The sequence below is a fragment of the Anolis carolinensis genome, unplaced genomic scaffold, assembly GCF_035594765.1.
Source record: "Anolis carolinensis isolate JA03-04 unplaced genomic scaffold, rAnoCar3.1.pri scaffold_9, whole genome shotgun sequence".
Taxonomy (NCBI): Eukaryota; Metazoa; Chordata; class Lepidosauria; order Squamata; family Dactyloidae; genus Anolis; species Anolis carolinensis.
Window position 1 is genome coordinate 3,481,346 of NW_026943820.1, and position 21,347 is coordinate 3,502,692.

The 21,347-nt window shown below is 42.2% G+C and overlaps 2 protein-coding genes across 2 annotated transcripts in view; both read right to left on the reverse strand.

Annotated features, from left to right (window-relative positions):
* Window positions 1-4,795: 4,795 nt before the first annotated feature.
* On the reverse strand, window positions 4,796-12,779 carry snai3 (snail family transcriptional repressor 3). Its single transcript, XM_003228558.4, has 3 exons — window positions 12,698-12,779; window positions 7,790-8,401; window positions 4,796-5,782 (listed from the first exon to the last, which is right to left on the reverse strand). The coding sequence occupies exons 1-3, from the start codon at window positions 12,774-12,776 to the stop codon at window positions 5,598-5,600; spliced, it is 876 nt and encodes a 291-aa protein (XP_003228606.2). The 5' UTR covers window positions 12,777-12,779; the 3' UTR covers window positions 4,796-5,597.
* Window positions 12,780-18,687: 5,908 nt separating this feature from the next.
* rnf166 (ring finger protein 166) overlaps window positions 18,688-21,347 on the reverse strand; it is a 7,586-nt gene continuing 4,926 nt past the window's right edge. Inside the window, exons 5-6 of the mRNA XM_008122267.2 lie at window positions 19,195-19,302; window positions 18,688-19,041 (exon numbers count right to left, since the gene is read on the reverse strand). Of these exons, the coding sequence (XP_008120474.1) occupies window positions 18,976-19,041; window positions 19,195-19,302 (174 nt within the window). The 3' untranslated portion in view covers window positions 18,688-18,975. The remainder of the gene's footprint in view (window positions 19,042-19,194; window positions 19,303-21,347) is intronic.

The following is a 21,347-nucleotide window of genomic DNA, read 5'->3' on the forward strand; positions in this document are numbered from 1 at the left end:
TCAGTTCGGTTCCATGAAGGGCTGCCAAGAGGTTATAGATAGAAACCAGCGGGGTGGCCGGAGGGGTATAGATAGACACCCAGGGGCTATTTTCTGCCCCGGCCGGCCGGGCTATTCATAGGGACGTGGTATTTACGGGGCAAGAAAGGGGTCGGCTTTTCCACGCGTCAAAGAGAGAGGCCCTCGTGCCTTGCAAAGCCCGGAAAACAAGGTCATGCCGTGCCATCGCCGCCAAGACCAAAGGTGCATCCACACGGTGGAGTTAACCCAGTTTGAAACCGCTTTGGCTGCTGTGGCTCAATGCTGTGCAATCCTGGGATTTGTATTTCCCCAAGGTCTATATCCTTCTCTGGGTGCATCTGTACTATAGAATGAATGTAGTTTGGCACTGCTTTGACTGCCGTGGCACAATGCTATGTGATCCTGGGATTTGTAGTTTCCCAAGGTCTATATCCTTCTCTGGGTGCATCTATACTATAGAATGAATGTAGTTTCATACTGCTTTGAAACTAGTTTGTAGTTTCTCTGGGTGCAGAATGGATGCAACTTCACACCACTGGAACCACCATGGCTTAATGCTAGTGAATCCCGGGAGATATAGTTTCCCAAGGTCTATATCCTTTTCTGGGTGCATTTATACTATAGAACGAATGTAGTTTGGCACTACTTTGACTGCTATAGCTCAATGCCATGTGATTCTGGGATTTGTAGTTTCCCAAGGTCTATATCCTTCTCTGGGTGCATCTATGCTATAGAATAAATACAGCTTGACACCACTTTAGTTGCCGTGGCTCAATGCTGTGAAATCCTGGGATTTATAGTTCCCCAAGGTCTATATCCTTCTCTGGGTGCATCTATGCTATAGAAAGAATGCAGTTTCATACTGCTTTGAAACTAATTTGTAGTATCTCTGGGTGCAGAGTGGATGCAGTTTCACACCACTTGAACCACCATGGCTTAATGCTAGTGAATCCCGGGAGATATAGTTTCCCAAGGTCTATATCCTCTGGGTGTATCTATGCTATAGAAGGAATGCAGTTTCACACTGCTTTGAAACTAATTTGTAGTTTCCCTGGGTGCAGTTTCACACCATTTGAACCGCCATGGCTCAATACTAGTGAATCCCGGGAGATATAGTTTCCCAAGGTCTATATCCTTCTCTGGAAGCGACTATGCAGCTCGACACCGCTTTAGCTGCCATGGCTCAATGCTATGAGATCCTGGGATTTGTAGTTTCCGAAGATCTATATCTTTCTCTGGGTACATCTGTGCTATAAAAGGAATGTAGTTTGGCTCTACTTTAAATGCCATGCGATCCTGGGATGTGTAGTTTCCCAAGGTCTATATCCTTCTCTGGGTACATCTATGCTGTAGAATGAATGCAGTTTCGCACTACTTTAGCTGCCATGGCTCAGTGCTATGGAATCCCGAGAGTTGTAGTTTCCCAAGGTCTACATCCTTCTCTGGGTGCATCTATACTATAGAATAAATGTAGTTTGGCACTGCTTTGACTACCATGGCTCAATGCTATGAGATCCTGAGAGTTGTAGTTCCCCAAGGTCTATATCCATCTCTGGGCACATCTATGCTATAGAATGAATACAGCTTGACACCGCTTTAGCTGCCATGGCTCAATGCTATGTGATTCTGGGATTTGTAGTTTCCCAAGGCCTATGTCCTTTTCTGGGTGCATCTATACTATAGAATGAATACAGCTTGACACTGCTTTGACTGCCATAGCTCAATGCTATGTGATCCTGGGATATATAGTTCCCCGAGGTCTAGATCCTTCTCTGGGTGCATCTATGCTATAGAAGGAATGCAGTTTGACACTGCTTTGATTTCCATGGTTCAATGCTATGAGATCCTGGGATTTGTAGTTTCCCAAGGTCTATATCAGGGGTCCCCAAACTTTTAAAGCAGAGGGCCGGTCCACAATCCTTCAGACTGTTGAGGGGCCGAATTATCATTTGAAAAAAATACGAACAAATTCATATGCACACTGCATATGTCTTATTTGTAGAGCAAAATAACAACAGCAATGAAAGAACAATAAAATATTTAAAAATGAAAACAATTTTAACCAGCATAAACCTATCAGGATTTCAATGGAAGGTGTGGGCCTGCTTCTGGCCAATGAGATAGTCCAGTTAATTAGGATTGTTGTTGTTGTTGTGTGCCTTCAAGTCATTTCAGACTTTGGGCGAGCCTAAGTCTAAAATTATTTATTTATTTATTCATTTACAACATTTATTTACTACATGTATATCCCGCCCTTCTCACCCCGAAGGGGACTCAGAGCAGCTGTATGTACATACAATATATTATATTATTAGCATAGCACAATATTAGCATTATATATTACTATATTGAACTATACCACTATACTGTAATATATATAATATAATTAATATTATTATATGGTATTATTAGTGTTATATTGTATAACGTAAGATTATTATCAATATTATAGGTATATACAATATATTATTTAAAATGATATAAAAATATTATATTATAAAACTGAGGGCGGGGGCCAGGTAAATGACCCCCGGGCCTTAGTTTGGGGACCCCTGATCTATATCCTTCTCTGGGAGCGACTATGCAGCTCGACACTGCTTTAGCTGCCATGGCTCAATGTTATGAGATCCTGGGATTTGTAGTTTCCGAAGATCTATATCCTTCTCTGGGTACATCTATGCTACAGAATGAATGTAGTTTGGCTCTCCTTTAAATGTCATGCGATCCTGGGATTTGTAGTTTTCCAAGGTCTATATCTTTCTCTGGGTACATCTACGCTGTAGAATGAATGCAGTTTCGCACTACTTTAGCTGCCATGGCTCAGTGCTATGGAATCGTGGGATTTATAGTTTATCGTTATACTTTGGCATTTCTTTGGCAGTCCTGGTAAAACTACAACTCCCAGAACTCCCTAGCATTGAGCTTTTATTGCTGAAGTCATGCCAAACTGTATTAAACTGGCACAAGTACTTGACATGCCCACATTTTAATACTGCTGGGGTTTGGGGGGGGATTGATTTTGTCATTTGGGAGTTGTAGTTGCTGGGATTTATAGTTCACCTACAATCAAAGAGCATTCAGAACATCACCAACGATGGGATTGAACCAAACTTGACATATAGAATTCCCATGACCAACAGAAAATACTGCACCTCGGCATTAATCTTCAGTTTGGGAGTTGTAGTTCACCGACATCCAGAGAGCATTATGGATTCCAAACAATGATGGATCTGGACCAAACTTGGCACAAATACGCAATATGCCCAAATATGAACACTAGTGGAGTTTGGGGAAAACAGACCTTGACATTTGGGAGTTGTAGTTGTTGGGATTTATAGTTCACCTACACTCAAAGAGCATTCAGAACTCTAACAACGATGGAACGGAACCAAACTTGAGACACAGAACTCCCGTGACCAACAGAAAATACCAGAAGGGTTTGGTGGGCATTGATCTTGAGTTTGGGAGTTGTAGTTCACCTACATGAGTGGGAAAACTCATTCATTCATCCATTCATTCTTCCCTTCCTTCCTTCCCATTGCAGCCTCTTTGGGTCCAGAGGTCAAGCGAGGGGTCAGGGCCGGATTCGGACTCCGCTCCCCTCCCCGGGGTTATATTTATCGTCCCTTTTCCACCGGCCGCAAGACGAAGAGGGAAAACATTTGGGCTTATTTTAGACCCGGGGACATTTTTTCCTGCCCGGGACCTCGCGGCGACAGGTGCCGTGGCCAGATTTAGCGGCCCCGGGGCTCGAAATAGAACACCGTTTACAATGCGGCTTCCTTCGGAGCGTATTTACACACCTCGGCACCCCAAACGTTATTTTCGTCGGGCCGGCATCATTCGGGCAACACTGGACGCATCTACACTGTGGAATGAATGTAGTTTGGCATCACTCTTGCCTCCATAATAAATGCTATAAGCTTCTAGGAGTTGTAGTTTCACTAAGGGCACATTTCTACTATAAAATGAATGCTGTTTTGCACCATGTTCACCGCCATAATCAATGCTACGGGTCCCCGGGAGTTGTAGCTTTCCTAAGGGCACATCTCGGGTCCCTGGGAGTTGTAGTTTCGCTAAGGGCGCATTTCTACATTGTGGAATGAATGCTGTTTGGCTCCACGTTCACTGCCGTAATCAATGCTATGGGTGTCTGGGAGTTGTAGTTTCACTAAGGACACATCTCGGGTCCCTGGGATTTGTAGTTTCAAAAGGGCGCATCTCTACTATGGAATGAATGCAGTTTTGGCATGACTTTAACCACCATAATCAATGCTATGGGTCCCTGGGAGTTGTAGTTTCACCAAGGGCGCATCTCGGGTCCCTGGGAGTTGTAGTTTCACTAAGAGTGCGTCTATACTGTGAAATGAATACAGTCTGGCACCATGTTCACCACCATAATCAATGCTATGGAGTCCTGGGAGTTGTAGTTTCACTAAGGGAGCACCTCTACTATAGAACGAATGCTGTTTGGCAACACTTTCAGCACCGTAATCAATGTTATGGGGTCCTGGGAATTGTAGTTTCACTAAGGGTGCATCTCTAATGGATGCTCTTCGGCACCATAATCAATGCTACGGAGTCCTGGGAGTTGTAGTTTCACTCAGGGCTCATCTGCGCTGTAGAATGAATGCAGTTTGACACCTCTTTAACTGGACTAAGCAATGCTACGGGATCCCGGGAGTTCTGGTTTGCCCTCTTGGGCAGAGAAGGCTCAAGGCCGCAGACGCAGGCGAAACGTCAGGAGAGAATGCTGCCGGAACATTATTTATTGATTATTATTGTCTTTATTTATATCCTGGTGACTCAAGGCAGCTAACATCTATCCACATGGCCACACAGCCTGGAAAACTCACAGCAACCCAGTGATGCCAGCCATGAAAGCCTTCGAGATCCCAATGCTGTTGCACAAAATAACTGGGCCGCGGAGTGTGTTATCTGCTAGCAAGTCGAGAACCCACAGTCTCCGAGGTAGGGTTTGCAATCTCCACTTTTGCATGGTGGTATAGAGAACCACGCTACAATCGTAAGTCCAGAAGCCAGACAATTTGCCATAGTGTCTATTCCCCTCAGAAGAGCATCTTGGAGAAGAGAGATGGCTTAAGAAAAGAGATATGTTTAGTTTTGCTTTTTGTGCTTTTTGTAAATCTCGCTCGCAAAAATAAAAATTAGGGACTGAAGGGACCATAAGCCAGAAAATAGTAAACTTTTGCCTATTTGTTTTTGCTTGAAATCAACAAGTTAAGTCACTGGTATCACTTGTGCCAAAGTAGGTGTGGAAGGTGAGGAAGACCCTCAGCCACTGGTTAGTTTTAGATAAGCCAAGATATATATTCTTTGTTTGCTGTGACATGCTTTGCGGAGGCCGTTTGGACAGACCGTTAGGATGTGTTTGCCTTATCATAGCTGTGGTAACAATAAACTTTGCTTTCTGCATCTCTCACGAGACTGGGTTTTCTGCCTGATTTCTCTCCTGAGCCAGGACCCATTGGAGGTAACAGTCTTACAATGGAAATCTTCCATTTCCAAGGTCGGAACTTCTCCGAAATGGGGACGGAGGATGGCAAGAGGCCGGATCAGGTGGCGGCGAGGCAGCAGGCGGCCTCCTCGTGCCGCAAGAGCAGCGACATCCGGGAGAAGGTCTTGAGGCAGGAGGGACACGGGTACTTCTTGACCTCGGAGTGCGTCTGAAGGTGGGCACGCAGGTTGGAGCGGTCAGCAAAAGCACGGCTGCAGTGCGAACAGGCGTAGGGCTTCTCCCCTGGAAGACAAAAGAAGGCCACGTTGATTAGTCTCGGGGGAAGCTTTTCAACCATTTGCCCTAAAGGTTGGGACTTTCACATAAGTTGGACTGCATTCCCCATCATCCACAACTATGGGCCCTGTTGGAGATGGTTGGAGAATGCGCACACTTCATCTGGAGCTGCTAATGGGCTTTGTGGTTGTCGTTTTTCCAACTTAATAACAAACCCCAAAGAGTGCATCTACACTGCGAAATTAATGCAGTTTGATGCCACTCAGGTTGCCATAGCTCAATGCTATGGGGCCGTGAGAGTTGTAGTTTTTCAAGGTCATCGGCCAGAGCGCTGGTACTACCTCACCCCACTACGACTTGCAGGATTCCATAGCAAGGTGGTTAAAGTGGTGCCAAACTTCAGTATAGATTGGGTGATGAAGGTGTATTGGGAAAATATAATACTTGTATTGGAAACTATATACTGAATGTAATCCTGTTAAAAAATAGAAATAGGAAAATAGGTAATCACCAGCAGATTGTGTGCATAGCCTTAAAAAAACACTCTGCTCAGCAAAATAACTGTCTACCCATAGCAAGACCAAAGTTCACTCAAGTGCCAGAGACATATGTTAAGTGTCAACAAGAATAGATAAGCTAATGGACAAGAGACAAATTAAGGCTTTTGGGGATGTCAAGATAAGACCTGGCACCATGAGGGGAGTGCTAATGGGTCTCTGACAGCTAAGATAACGGGGAACTCCCTAATTAATGAGAACCCCTAATGGATGAGATAGGAATTCCTGAGATAAGGCTAATGGAGGGTCAGGGGTCTTGAAAGTAGTCTATATTTTAGGAAAATGCAAAGATAGCTTTTTAGTTAAGTGCCCAGTAAGACTTTTTTTGACATTAATTGGTGATTGATAATACCTGTGTGACGCAGTAGATGGAGGAAAAAGGGTATATAAGAACTTGTGATCCTTTGTTCCAGTACCTTCGCTTTCCTGATGACAGGAGAAGGTCTCCTTTTTCTTATTGCTTATTCTCTCTGGCCATTGAGAATAAACGTCATTTTTTCTACAGCCACCAGAACTCTCTTTGTCTCATTGCCTCAAACCTTTGCCTGCCATTTCATGGGCATGGGCCAACTTTGGCCTTTCAGGTGTTTTGGACTGCAACTCCCACAATTCTTAACAGCCGGTAGGAAGTTGCAGTCCAAAACACCTGGAAGGCTGAAGTTGGCCCATGCCTGGTATGCATGCACAAGTCAGGACTGCAGCTTGGCAGAGAAGGCTGGTAACCTTGTAAAACTACAACTCCCAGGACTCCATAGCATGGAACAGGCTGTTGGGAATTGTGGGAGTTGCAGTCCAAAACACCTGGAGGGCTGAAGTTGGCCCATGCCTGGTATGCATGCACAAGTCAGGATTGTAGCTTGGCAGAGAAGGCTGGTAACCATGTAAAACTACAACTCCCAGGACTCCATAGCATGGAACAGGCTGTTGGGAATTGTGGGAGTTGCAGTCCAAAACACCTGGAGGGCTGAAGTTGGCCCATGCCTGGTATGCATGCACAAGTCAGGATTGTAGCTTGGCAGAGAAGGCTGGTAACCATGTAAAACTACAACTCCCAGGACTCCATAGCATGGAACAGGCTGTTGGGAATTGTGGGAGTTGCAGTCCAAAACACCTGGAGGGCTGAAGTTGGCCCATGCCTGGTATGCATGCACAAGTCAGGATTGTAGCTTGGCAGAGAAGGCTGGTAACCATGTAAAACTACAACTCCCAGGACTCCATAGCATGGAACAGGCTGTTGGGAATTGTGGGAGTTGCAGTCCAAAACACCTGGAGGGCTGAAGTTGGCCCATGCCTGGTATGCATGCACAAGTCAGGACTGCAGCTTGGCAGAGAAGGCTGGTAACCTTGTAAAACTACAACTCCCAGGACTCCATAGCATGGAGCCATAGCATAGAGTGGTGTGTACTCTAAGACTCTAAAGGGCACTGATGCAGGAATTCACCTGGATGCGTCCTACCTGTGTGCGTCCGGATGTGTCCTTGCAGCAGCCAAGGCCGGGAGAATGCTTTCCCGCAGATCTTGCAGACGCAGGGCAGGGTGTGCGTCCGGATGTGCATCTTCAGGGCACCCAAACTGGCGTACTCCTTGTCGCAGGACTTGCAGCTGAAATACCTCCTGGACGCCGCGGATGCCAAGGCCTTGCAGCGCTGCTGCCGGTGCCGCGACAGGCCGCCAAAAGTGCCGTAGGCCTTGCAACAGTCCGGACACTCAAAGGGTCCCCGGGGCTCGGCGGCCGTGCCAGGTTCCCCCAGACGGACGCTGCCGTCTCCTTCTGCCGGGCTGCCCACGTTGGGAGTCCTCCGGTGGGACACTGCGAGGTTGTCCTGGTGGTCCCGGAGACGGGTGGCCACGAACTTGCCTTCTGTGCCTTCCATGATGCCGACTTGGGGGTCCAAACCAGGCTCCCTTTTCGTCTCCATGCTTTGCGGAGGAGACAGGCAAGCGATGACCGAGCTGCGATCCCATAAACTCTCCGCCTCGCAAGGTGCCGTCGCCGGACATATTGAGATGTCCTGAGTGAGGCAAGGGGATGCCACCTCCCTCCAAGATAAAGACGATCCATGAGATCCTGAGCGGAAAAGACACATGCCAATTACAACAACAAAACGGACAGATGTAAGATGTATTACAATCACTGAGTTGCTGAGTTTTTCCTAATGTTTCACCTGCATCTGTGGCAGGCATCCTCCGAAGTTTGTTCAGAGGTCTGTTGGAAATGAGGCAAGTGGAGTGTATATATGTCTGTGGACTGTCCAGGGTGGTAGAAAGAACCCTGATTGTGTATAATTATCTTTTTACTTCGATGTATTTTTTTTTATCTTCTGACAAAATGTATTAAACATGTACAGTAGAGTCTTACTTATCCAACATAAACGGGCCGGCAGAACATTGGATAAGCCAATATGTTGGATAATAAGGAGGGATTAAGGAAAAGCCTATTGCACATCAAATTAGGTGATGATTTTACAAATTAAGCACCAAAATATCATGTTTTACAACAAATTTGACAGAAAAAGTAGTTCAATACGCAGTAATGCTATGTAGTAATTACTGTATTTACAAATTTAGCACCAAAATATCATGATGTATTGAAAACATTGACTACAAAAATGCGTTGGATAATCCAGAACGTTGGATAAGCGAATGTTGGATAAGTGAGACTCTACTGTATTTTATTCTGTTTTATTGTAACTTTCCGGACTTGGCCCCATGTAAGCCTCCCCGAGTCCCTTTAGGGAGATGAAGGCGGGGTAAAAAAAAATAGTTGTTATTATTATTATTATTATTATTATTATTATTATTATTATTATTGTCTATTTGAAGCCTCACTGTCAACAGACCTCTGAAGATGCCAGCCACATATGCAGGCAAAATGTCAGGAGAGAATGCAGCTGGAATGTGACTTCATAGCCCAAAAAACTCACAGCAACCCAGTTATAAGATGGCTTGAAAACAATTCCCGTGACAGCAATTTAGGAGTCTTAGTGGACCACAAGCTGAATATAAGTCAACAGTGCGATACAACAACTAAAAAGGCCAACGCACTTCTAGACTGCATCCCTTTGCCCCAGGTTTTGGAAAAGTTTGTCCAAAACAGCCACAAAGTCTAAGTATTGTTTTAAAATGATAAGCTGTCATTCCTTTTTTGCCCCACGATTCCTGACCTGTCCCGGATGAATAATGCAACTCAAACAAGCTGCCATGCAATACAAGTGACACTTGGCATTTTTAAAATAGCTGCATGCCATGCCTCTTGTCTTGACATTCTTCGCCAATGGAGAGGGAAAGGTTAAGCGTGGAAACTATCTAGCAAAGAGTGACCAATTTATCCAGGGCGGGAAAGGATTAAACCTTCAGGGTGCTCGTAAACTGTTAGGGATGTGGAGATCCCAGACTAGAAATTGGAAATATTAATATTTTAGATTACAAACCTGGTTATATTTAACAATAGGAATTATTTTTCAAGCTGGGAGTGGCAGCAAAAAAAAAAGAAGAAAGAAGACCCTTCTCCAAGTTCAGAAAGATTGCCAAGGATTTCAGAGGCTTGCTTGCAGAAAAAAGAAACTAATGGAAATACACCTCTGAGCCTTCCTTAAGAAAACTCCCAAATTTAGTTTGTCACAAGTCAACAGGAGACATGAAGGCACAAAAAATCCGACCTTTGAATCTCTTTTACTGCTTCGCAACAGAGCACAAATCCATTTTAAATACAATTTCTGTCTCCTGCAGAATTCTGGGATTTGTAGTTCAGTGAGGCCAAGGACCTGTCTGACTCAGCTGTTTAAAGGCCTATCCCTAAAGTGGATTTAAAATGAATTTAAAGTGGATCCAAACTCAATATAATTTACAATAATATATAATAATTATATTGTATATACATATAATATTCATAATATTAGATTGTAATACGATATAATACTAATAATATGATATAATAATATTAATTATATATTATATTTTACATGTAATATTACTAATAATATTACAATATATTGATACAGTACAATATGGTAATTTATTACCAGTATTGTACTATGCTAATAATATAATATTGTATGTAAACTTTATTTGTAAGCCGCTCTGAGTCCCCTTCGGGGTGAGAAGGGCGGGATATAAATGTAGCAAATAAATAAATAAATAAAGAAGAAAGGAGAAAGAAGTAAAAGAAGTGTATTTTGGGTTGCTGTGTGTTTTCCAGGCTGTCTAGCCATGTTCCAGAAGCATTCTCTCCTGACGTTTCGCCCACATCTATGGCAGGCATCATCAGAGGTTGGGAGGTATATTGGAAAAACGGAAGTGTATTTCCTTCTCAAATGCGGTTGGCTAGGACTTCTAAAACAGGAGGAATGGGCCCTTTTTTGGACTGTCACTCCCAGATTCCCCAGCCAGCCCTGCCAAAAAGTCCAAAAAGAGGCAAAAAGTCCCAAAAGAAAAGTGCAGAAGGACTGCTCAGGATTTCAGAGGTTCGCTTTAGGAAAAAAGGGACTTGGAAACCCACTCGTGAGCCTTCCTTGCCTAAGAAAACCCTCTGAAATTCAGTTTGTCGCAAGTCAACAGGAGACATGAAAGCACACAGGATCTGACCTTTGAATCTCTTTTAAGAGGAAAGAAGAAGTAGAGGAAGAGGAAGAAGAGTCTTTTACTTTCAGACGCTGCAAGCTAGGACTTCCAAAGCATGGGGAATGGACCTTTTTTGGACTGTCACTCCCAGATTCCCCAAGCCAGCAGAGCCAAACAATCCAAAAAGTGCAGAAAGGATTGCCATGGATTTCAGAGGAAAGGATTTGGAAAGTCTGCTTTCCTTGTCATCATCCCACATTGTAAATTAGTTTCATTGTTATTTTATTGAATTGTTTGGTTTTCATGTGTTTAATTTGACTGAAGATGCCGTTTTATCTGTATTTTATTCTGTTTTAACTTTGGTTTGGCCCTGTGTTAGCTACCCCGAATCCCTGCAGGGATATGGATGGAGGCGAAATAGAAAAATAAAGTTATATTATTCCTTGAGCTTTCCTTGCCTAAGAAACCCTTGTAACCATAAACTCCAAAGATGACATATTCTGTCAGAGATATATAAATCTCCCTTGCCACGTCTCCAATGTACCTCACAACCTCTGAGGATGCCTGCCACAGATGTGGGTGAAATGTCAGGAGAGAATGCTTCTGGAACATGGCCAGATAGCCTGAAAGACTCACAACAACTCAGTGATTCTGGCCATGAAAGCCTTCGACAATACATATTCTGTCATGCCCAGAATAAATAACTTTATTTATATACTACTATATCTCCTTGAGAGGATTTAGGGCGGTTTCCAACATGTATGCAAAACTTTTTTTTCAAAACAACATACAACTTGAAATACAGCAAACTTAATAAACACATCATAACAAGGCAAAACAATTCAGTTAAAATATACATTATTATTATTATTATTATTATTATTATTATTATTATTATTATTATGGTTTATTTATACCCCGCCTCCATCTCCCCGAAGGGACTCGGGGCGGCTTACAAGGGTCGAACCCAGATAAAAACAGTAACAATATAAAACACATCAGATGTACAGAAACATATGCAATTATAAAACAGACATTTGCACATACAGGCAAAATAGCAAACTTAATAACATAATGAAAACACAAGTTAAAAATAGACTAAATAAAGTGCACTGATTTACGGCTACAGCACGAGGATTTTGGATGAATGGATTTTTAACCATATGTTTTATATTTTTATTTTGTTTTAATTGTTTTAATTGGATGTTCATTGCTATGTTTTAATTATGTGTAGGCATCGAATTGTTGCCAATTGTGTACGTCGCCCTGAGTCCCTTCGGGTGAGAAGGGCGGGATATAAATGTTGGAAATAAATAAATAAATGAATAAATATAAATTTCAAACCTGAGGTAGGTGACATAGTTATAACTATAGACATAGTTAGAATACTTCCCTGGGCCATTCTGTGGCTGGGAGTCCACAAAGAAGACCCTTCCCCAAGCCCAGAAGCAGTGCCAAGGATATCTAAAGTTCTAGCTCAGAGGAAGTTGGTTTTGGAAAGCTATCTTTTGAGTCTTCTTTGCCTTTGAAATCCAAGGGTCACCATAACTTCAAAGGCGACTTGAAGGCGCATAAGTCAAGATCTTGGTCCCTTGGAGCCTTCCTTAGGTAGGAAACCCTCTTAGCGTTGTAGAGGGGCTCCCTGAGACCAGGAGAGGCCAGGAAAAGAGAGGAGGGGTCCCCCAAAAAGGCGCAAAGAGGAGAAGAGCGCGCTCCTCTCCAAAGGCGCACCGTGCGCCCTGGGCGCAAAGGCGCACGAAGAGAGGCGCGCAAAGAAAAAGGAATAAAAGAAGGCTGGACTCACCTCGGTGGAGGGTCTCCAGCTGCCCATAGTTGGGCACTTTGTTGCTGGAGGGCTTCTTGACCAGGAAGGACCTTGGCATGGCAGCAGGAGGAGCCGAGACCCCCGGCAAAGGGAGGCAAAGGGAGGTAAAGCAAGCCAAGTTTCGCCGGTGGCTGGAGAGCAGCAGGTGGGATAAAACGCCCGACTTTATGAGCCTGGGCTTTTCTCCCTTCCAACCAACCGCTGTCCGAGGAGGGGCTGCTCTGGGACCCCGCCCCTTTGGTGGGCAAAAGGGAGGGGAGGGCTTCAGGTGAGGATCCCAAAAGAGGGGGCCACCAGGTCACCCCACCCGAAGGTCTTATCTCTGCGTCAAAGGACTTGGAAACAACCTCTCCAACTCTTCTAAGTCCAAGGTGCCTCTCCAGAATGGGCACACCCTTAGCAACTTATCATTCTGGGATTTTTAATAATAATAAAACTTTATTTATACCCCGCCACCATCTCCCCACAGGGACCCGGGGTGGCTCACATGCGGCAAGGCCCAACTAGCACAATTTACAAAAACAGCAGCATAAATGTATTGAACAATATATAAAAAAATAAATAAAACACAGTGCAGAGAAGTCAGGCAGAGGGGAATCCTTTTCAATCCCACCGCTGCCACTGATTGAGGAGATGTTGTTGTATTTTTATTAATTATATTACAGTAGAGTCTCACTCATCCAACATAAACGGGCCGGCAGAATGTTGGATAAGCGAATATGTTGGATAATAAGGAGGCATTAAGGAAAAGCCTATTAAACATCAAATTAGGTTATGATTTTACAAATGAAGCACCAAAACATCATGTTAGACAACAAATTTGGCAGAAAAAGTAGTTCAATACGCAGTAATGCTATGTAGTAATTACTGTATTTATGAATTTAGCACCAAAATATCACGATATATTGAAAACATTGACTCCAAAAATGCGTTGGATAATCCAGAATGTTGGATAAGCGAGACTCCACTGTATATTATATTTTATATCTGCTGCCACCAGTGTAAAAAAGTCTTTTTATTTAAACGCTGCAACCAAATATTAAAGATGTTTACTATGCGGCCACCAGATGTTAAGAGGATTATCAACGCTTGCCACCACTATGGGAATATGTAGCCACTAGCTACTTAGAGAGGAGACCTTTTAAAGTTTTGTTTTTCTTCCTTCTTCTTGTTTGCTGTTGATGGTAATATATGTGTCAGAGACTGAGAGGTTATAAAAAACAATAACACATTTATTCAAGCACAAAGCTTAATGGTTACAGTAACTTTCTCTTTAGAGGCACTTTAGTTAACATTTGCAAAGTTAGACTGAGGTGTTTCAGGTCAGCAACCCAACCCATTGCACTACTGCAGCTTCTTACTCAATGCTTTGGAACCCTGGGAGTTGTAGTGTTACAAGGTCTAGAGTTTTCTCTGCCCAAAGATTGCTCATGTCTCTATACCAAACTCCATAGCACTGAGCCGGTGCAGTTAAAGTGGTGTCAAACTGCATTAATTCTAGTGTAGATGCACCCTAAGGCCCCCTACACCACCGTATAAAATCCAGATTATCTGCTTTGAAATGGATCATATGGCCGTGAAGATTCATATAACCCAGTTCAAAGTAAATAATGTGGATTATCTGCTTAGATAAACTGGGTTATATAGCAGTGTGGATCCAGCCTCAGCCTGTTGTAAGGTAGCAATTTATATCTTGGTTTTAATAATTGTCATGTTATGTTGTTTGATAATATTCTGTTTTAAATGTATGGACTGTTTTTCTTATGTAAACCCTTTGAGGAGATGGAGTACAAGAATAAAGTTGTTGTTGTTGTTGTTATAGTGAGGAGCAAATATTAAATAATTCAGAAAGTGGGATTGTTGTATCAGCTGCTTTGACTACATTGATGGAAACGCACACAAATGCAACTACGGCCCCTTATGCACTGCCATATAAAATCCAGATTATCATCAAAGCAGATTGAACTGGATTACATGAGCCTACACTGCCATATAATCCAGTTCAAAGCAAATAATCTGGATTTGGTATGGCAGTGTAGAAGGGGCCTAACTGATAACAAAGTTGATTTTCAAACTATCCCAAAGTTTCCTATCAGAATTAACCAAACAACAGGTTCGTTTCCCCCTCTCTTTCAGTGACCGTCCGGAAATGACTGTTTGCACCAAAGAGACTCAAAGCAAATATTGGCTCAGACGCTAGAGAAGGAAAGCCTTTTTCTCAGAAAGATATATCACCGGAGGAAAAAATGTGAGAAATAAAGGCTGGAGGAGGAACAACACCCCGAAACTGAGAAGCAGAAGGGATTTGCAAAGAATCAAAACATGCCTTGGCCTAACAATGTTTTGACCTATAAGCTCTCCAACTTCTAAGTCCGAAGAACGCAAGGAGGAGGAAAAATAGGCTACAAATACAACAATAAAAACATTCTGTCAATGCTCAGAGGCACTGCCATGAATGAAGTGTTTTAAGTGATTTGAATCGACTTGCATGTTTAATTCTATTTAAATATTTGCATGTTACGGATGTTCAATTGCATTGTTTTGTTTCGATTTAGGAGCCCCTTTGGATCTCCATCAAGAGATAAAAGCAGAATAATATTATTTAATACAGAGAGTTGGGGAGCTTTTTGCACATTTACTTTGCTATAATCTCTTCCAAAGAGTATGCTCTCTCTCTTGCTCTCTCTCTCTCTCTCTCTCTCTATATATATATACACACACACACACACACACTAGCTGTGCCCGGCACGCATTGCTGTGGTATATGGGAATCCTTTGTTGGCCAAATATCTGCTTCCTTTGTAGGGGAATCCTTGTTTGGCCAGCTTGAATTGCACTGAATAGTCTTGCAGCTTAAAAGCCTGGCCGCTTTTTACATACAGGAATGGTGTTTCCTTTTTTTTTTTTGATGGTTACTCCTTGGAAAGCAATTAGTTTTGTGGCCAAATTTGGTATGATTTGGCCCAGTGGTTTTATTTTTAACTGGGTCCTAATTATGCGCACACACACACACATACACACACATACACATATATACACACACACATACATACAGTAAATGCACACCCACCCACACACACATATGAGAATATTTTAGTAGTTGCTTCAAGAGATGGTCACTCCTTGGAAAGCGATTAGTTTTGTAGCCAAATTTGGTCTGATTTGGCCCAGTGGTTTTGTTGTTAACTCGGTCCTAATTATGCGCGCACACACACACACATATAAACACACACATACAGTATATGCACACACCCACACCCACACATATATGAGAGAATATTTTAGTAGTTGCTTCAAGAGAAAAAGTAAAATAGTAATGATGATGATACAGAAAGACATGGAGCTTGCCTTATACCAAGATAAGACTATTTGCCTCTCTACTTTGCTATTGTTTGCTCCATAACTGGGCTGATATATCCCCCAAATCTTTATTTCTTTAGCTTTCAATGTCCCGCAGACCTAGCCAGCTCTCAAGGATAATGGGAGCTGCAGTCCCAGCTGCCCATGCTAACAAAGATTATGAAATAAAAGGGTCATCTGATTCCATCGCTCCATTTTGCAAAATGGCACTGCCTAGGCTTACGGGTCAAGTTCGTAAAAGCAATTTATATGAGAAGGAATCACAGAGGCCATTGGGACTACAACTCCCAGTATTCTTTTCTACAAGCTATGCAGTTCAGTGGACCCTGGAGTGGTCACTTTTGGAAAAGATTCAACATGGCAATGCTATGGAGAGAGATTTCAGAGCAGACCTGAGCATTTCAGGGCTGGAGAAAAAGTGTTATTAGTGTGTCAGCCAGGAATGCAGCCCAGGCCCATCCCTTGGCGATGGCTTGGATCAAGTGTTTGTTCCTTGGTTTGTGTCGGCGGGTTTGAGAAGCTGGTGTGGCTTCAGCCAGTTTCTGCCGGCATTGGACAAACACACAGGGCCAGGAGATGCCCAGCATTGGCCTTATTGGCCCAAAGAGGCAACAGAAAAGCTTGGCTTGCCCACCTCTCTTACCTGCAGGGCCAAGGTGGCCACACCAAATATCGTTCCTACCTCCAAAGGTAACATTTATTTCAACATTTCCATTTGCAAATCCATTTGCAAAACATGCAGTGTCTTCAAACACTTGTTTCCTTCATTTCTTCGTGTTTCTAACTTTTGCTTTTCTTCCTTTTGCCTCCCTTCCTTCCTCCTTCCCTCATTTTTCTTCCTCTTTTCCATTTTGCCGTCCTTCCCTCTTTCCTCCTCGCCTTTCTCCTTCCTTCTTGTCCTTTTGCCTTCCTTCCATCCTTCCACTTCTTCTCCTTCCCTTTTCTCTTTCTCCTTCCTTCCAATTTTCCACTTTTTCTCCTTTCTCCTTCCTTCCATCTTCTCCTTCCTTCCTTTTTCCCTTTCACATTCCTTCCTTCTTTCCTCCTCACCTTTCTCCTTCCTTTTCCTTTTGCATTCCTTCCATCTTCTCCTACCCTTTTCTCCTTTTCTTTTTCCTTTCACATTCCTTCCTTCTTTCCTCCTTGCCTTTCTCCTTCCTTCTTTTCATTTTGCATTCCTTCCATCCTTCCACTTCTTCTCCTTCCTTCCTTATGCCTTCTTTCCATCTTCTCCTTCCCTTTTCTCCTTTCCCTTTCACATTCCTTCTTTCCTCACCTTTCTCCTTTTCCTTTTGTATTCCTTCCACTTCTTTCTTCCTTATGCCTTCCTTTCATCTTCTTCCCTTTTCTCTTTTCCTTTCACTTTCCTTCCTTCCACTTCTCCTTCCATCCTTTTCCTTTCGCCTTCCTTCCATCTTCTTCCTTTTTCTCCTTCCTTCCTCTTTTCCCTTTCACCTTCCTTCCTTCCACTTCTCCTTCCATCCCTTTTTCCTTCCTCCCATCTTCTTCCCTTTTTTCCTTCCTTCCTCCTTCCTTGTTTTTCTCAATCCTCTGCCTTGGAAGAATGACCTCAGAAACTCATTTGGGAAGTAGGAGCACCAATTCTAGAGAAACCTTGAAACCATTATTAATATATTAATGGTAGTAATAGTACTGCACTTTTTCCCAATCTCTTATTCTCCCCCCCCCCCCCCCCCCAAATAGGCTCCAAGTCCTACATAAGCAAGCAAATAACTTGGCCCAAAACAATGGTTCAAGGCAGGCGATTAAACTGGGAATAAAAACCCACAGCCACAAATGAAGTTGCATCTCCCCCTGAAGGTCACTATAGGGATGGCAATACAGTATTTTGGCCCCAAATTCAGACTGAAGGAAAAGGACACAGATAGGTAATTTCATCAAAGATCTTTTTCTTTACAGCAGAAAAGAGACCCTCGACCCAGGTTTATAAAAAAGACAAGCGACCCATTGCTCCGAAAAGGAGCCCTTTGCCCATTCCAGCATGCCTCACTCTTTCCTATCTTCCTTTCCGAAATTTGTTTTAAAATCTTGTTTACCTTCCAAAAAAATCCCGTGTTTATTTTAAAAATACTTTTAAAAAATACTGCTCCGTAAAAATACTATTGTTTCTAACCAAACACGGAGATCGCGATACCAAGAGTGAACTACGTCTTGTTGTCTCTATAGAAAAGGTGGAAAGAGTTCTTGTCGCGCGGAGAAAAAGAAAGAAAACTCTATAGATTTGTTACCAAAAAAAAGCCGATATAAAAATGAGCAAAGGTTTGCCGGAGGAAAGAAAAGATCAACTGGATAGTTGGGGTCCACTCTGATCCGAAATGTTATTTGTGGAGATGGCTGGGCAAATCGTACCCAAAGGCATCGTAAATATCATCCTACAAAGGTCAGGTCTTCCATGCTCGTTGGGTTTTTAAATAATAATAATAATAATAATACAAAATCCAGCATATCTAGCTTGTTTGCTGTGTCATAAAATAATAATAATAATAATAATAATAATAATAATAATAATAATTTGCTTTTTGGAAAAACCCAGACAGTTGTTGAAATGCGTTTGCTGCTATATAAACCACAGAAGAGGAGAAAGGAAGAATGGTGCTAAAATCTTATTAAAAGCATCTTAATAAAATAACCGCCCCCTTGTCAACGGGGGGAATGTACAAAGAGGGCCCACCAACCCAAAGTCCGAACTCGGAGAAGGATGGAGCTCCGTTACGTTTCGTTGCCGGCGTCTGATTCTTTCCATCTTGGAAATTATTTGTCCAGACAAACGTCGGTGGGAAGGGATGAGGAAGTGGTCCCCTCCGTTACGGAAAATAGGGGGGAAAGGTCCATATCGAGGGCATGGCAAAACCCTGCAGTGGCCCCAAAGTTCGGCCTCAGTTTTCCGAAAGGGAGAGCGCCAGGGCCGCTTGCAAAGCAGCTTCTTCGTCGATGCTGTAGTCCTGGAAGAGAGGAAGACAAGGGCAGGTGTTAACGTTCTGTGTTGTTATATTGCTCTACATTTGTCACCCTGAAGCCATCTCAAACTTCCCAAACCGGGTCTTAAGCCAGCAAATTTCAGCACCAGAGGTTTGGGTTTGGTGACAGTCACTCACCACAAACGTGTCGTAGGAGAACTTGTGCCGGTGGAGGAGATGCTGTAAGAAGTTGGCGCTTTTATAGCTGGGGTCGCCCCAAGGCATGGCTGAGCAGACCGGGCAGACCTGGAAAGGAAGGAGGAGGAGAAGACGACTTTCAGCCAAAGAGGAGGAGAAAACACATACTATTACTGTATATACTCGAGTATAAGTCTAGTTTTTCAGCCCTTTTTTAGGACTGAAAAAAAACCTCCTCGGCTTATACTCGGGTGAGGGTCCTGGTGGGCTTATATTCAGGTCGGCTTATACTCAAGTATATATGGTATATTTATTATTTTTCTCTATTATTATTGGTATTGTTACATTTATTATTTTACTTTATTAATTATTATTACAGTAGAGTCTCGCTTATCCAACATAAATGGGCCGGCAGAACATTGGATAAGCAAATATGTTGGATAATAAGAAGAGATTACGAAAAAGCCTATTAAACATTAAATTAGGTTATGATTTTGCAAATTAAGCACCAAAACATCATGTTATAAAACAAATTTGACAGAAAAAGTAGTTCAATACACAGTAATGCTAAGTAGAAATTACTGTATTTACGAATTTAGCACCAAAACATCACAATGTATTGAAAACATTGACTACAAAAATATGTTGGATAATCCAGAACATTGGATAAGTGAGTGTTGGATAAGTGAGACTCTACTGTATTATTACATTTATTATTTTACTCTATTTGTTATTACATTTATTATTTTACTGCATTTATTATTATTATTGCATTTATTATTTCACTCTATTATTATTAAAAGGATACATAAACACATTTACATTGAAGAAGATGAAAATAATGATTTAATAATAATAATAATAATAATAATAATAATAATAATTTTATTCTTATATCCCGCCCCATCTCCCTGAAGGGACTCGGGGCGGCTTACATGGGGCCATGCCCAGACACGACAACACAAGTCAAATAAAAAATTAACAAACCGAACAATAAAACTTCAACATGATTAAGAACAGTCATAAAAGTCAATATATAAAATAATATTAAAATCACAATTTGAGTCAAAAGATCAGAGTTGAACAGTCGTATTTGAAATTACAGTTTGATGTAAAGATTCAAAAACATTTAAACTACTGATGCCTCAATTAATGTAATTTTATTGATATCTATTTTTATTTCTGAAATTTACCACTCTCGGCTTATACTGGAGTCAATGTTTTCCCAGTTTTTTTGTGGTAAAATTAGGTGCCTCGGCTTATATTAGGGTCGGCTTATACTCGAGTATATACGGTACATTTATGTATAATCACCAGGCTACAATAAATCTTGCCAACCAGAAGATTGAGAGTTCGAAACACGGGTCAGGGTGAACTCCTGACCTTTCGCCCAGCTTCTGCCGACCTAGCAGTTCAAAAGCAAATGTGAGTAGATAAATAGGAACCGCATTAATGTAGGGAGGTATTTAGGCTCGGCGTTTCGATCAGAAAAAGGAGGAAGTTTACAAACAAAGAAATCTCTTCTGCAGGGAGAGGGAGTGACAGCACTTCCTGGTGACCAGAACTGAGCACAGCCTCCAAAGATGCCGAAAGATGAAAAAGCCTATACTGTGTATACCTCTATCTGTTGTTTGTCATGTCATTGTTATAATCGGCATAGAATGTTTCCCGTATATGTGTTCTGTGATCCACCGTAAGTCCCCTTCGGGGTGAGAAGGGTGGGATATAAACAGTGTAAATAAATAAAAGTAAATAAATGGAGGCCCTGTTTTATTCCTAGCAGAAATCGGCTCTGAGAAAAGGCTATCTAGCGGAATGTGGGGAATCACTTTCAGTCCAACAACAATTAATAATGATGATGATGATAAGTATGCCGCTTTATCTCTCTAAGAGACTCAAAATAAATCCAATACAATATAATTAAAAACCTAAAAATATAGCACTCAGCAAGCCATGTTCTCTCAAATTGGGAGACCAAGAATGGCAAACACAACTTCTTTGGCTGAAAATAATAATAATAATAATAATAATAATAATAATAATAATAATAATAATAATAAAAAAATTGATGTTGCCATCCCAGGTGACAGTCGCATTGAAGAAAAACAACAGGAAAAACTCAGCCGCTATCAGGACCTCAAGATCGAACTGCA

Excerpts from the sequence above, each read along its gene's own strand:
- snai3 (XM_003228558.4), bottom strand. The coding sequence starts at position 12,776 with ATGCCAAGGTCCTTCCTGGTCAAGAAGCCCTCCAGCAACAAAGTGCCC. Across the intron at positions 8,402-12,697 it reads GCTGGAGACCCTCCACCGAG|GATCTCATGGATCGTCTTTA; the intron begins GTGAGTCCAGCC and ends TTTTCCGCTCAG. Across the intron at positions 5,783-7,789 it reads ACACATCCGGACGCACACAG|GGGAGAAGCCCTACGCCTGT; the intron begins GTAGGACGCATC and ends TTTGTCTTCCAG.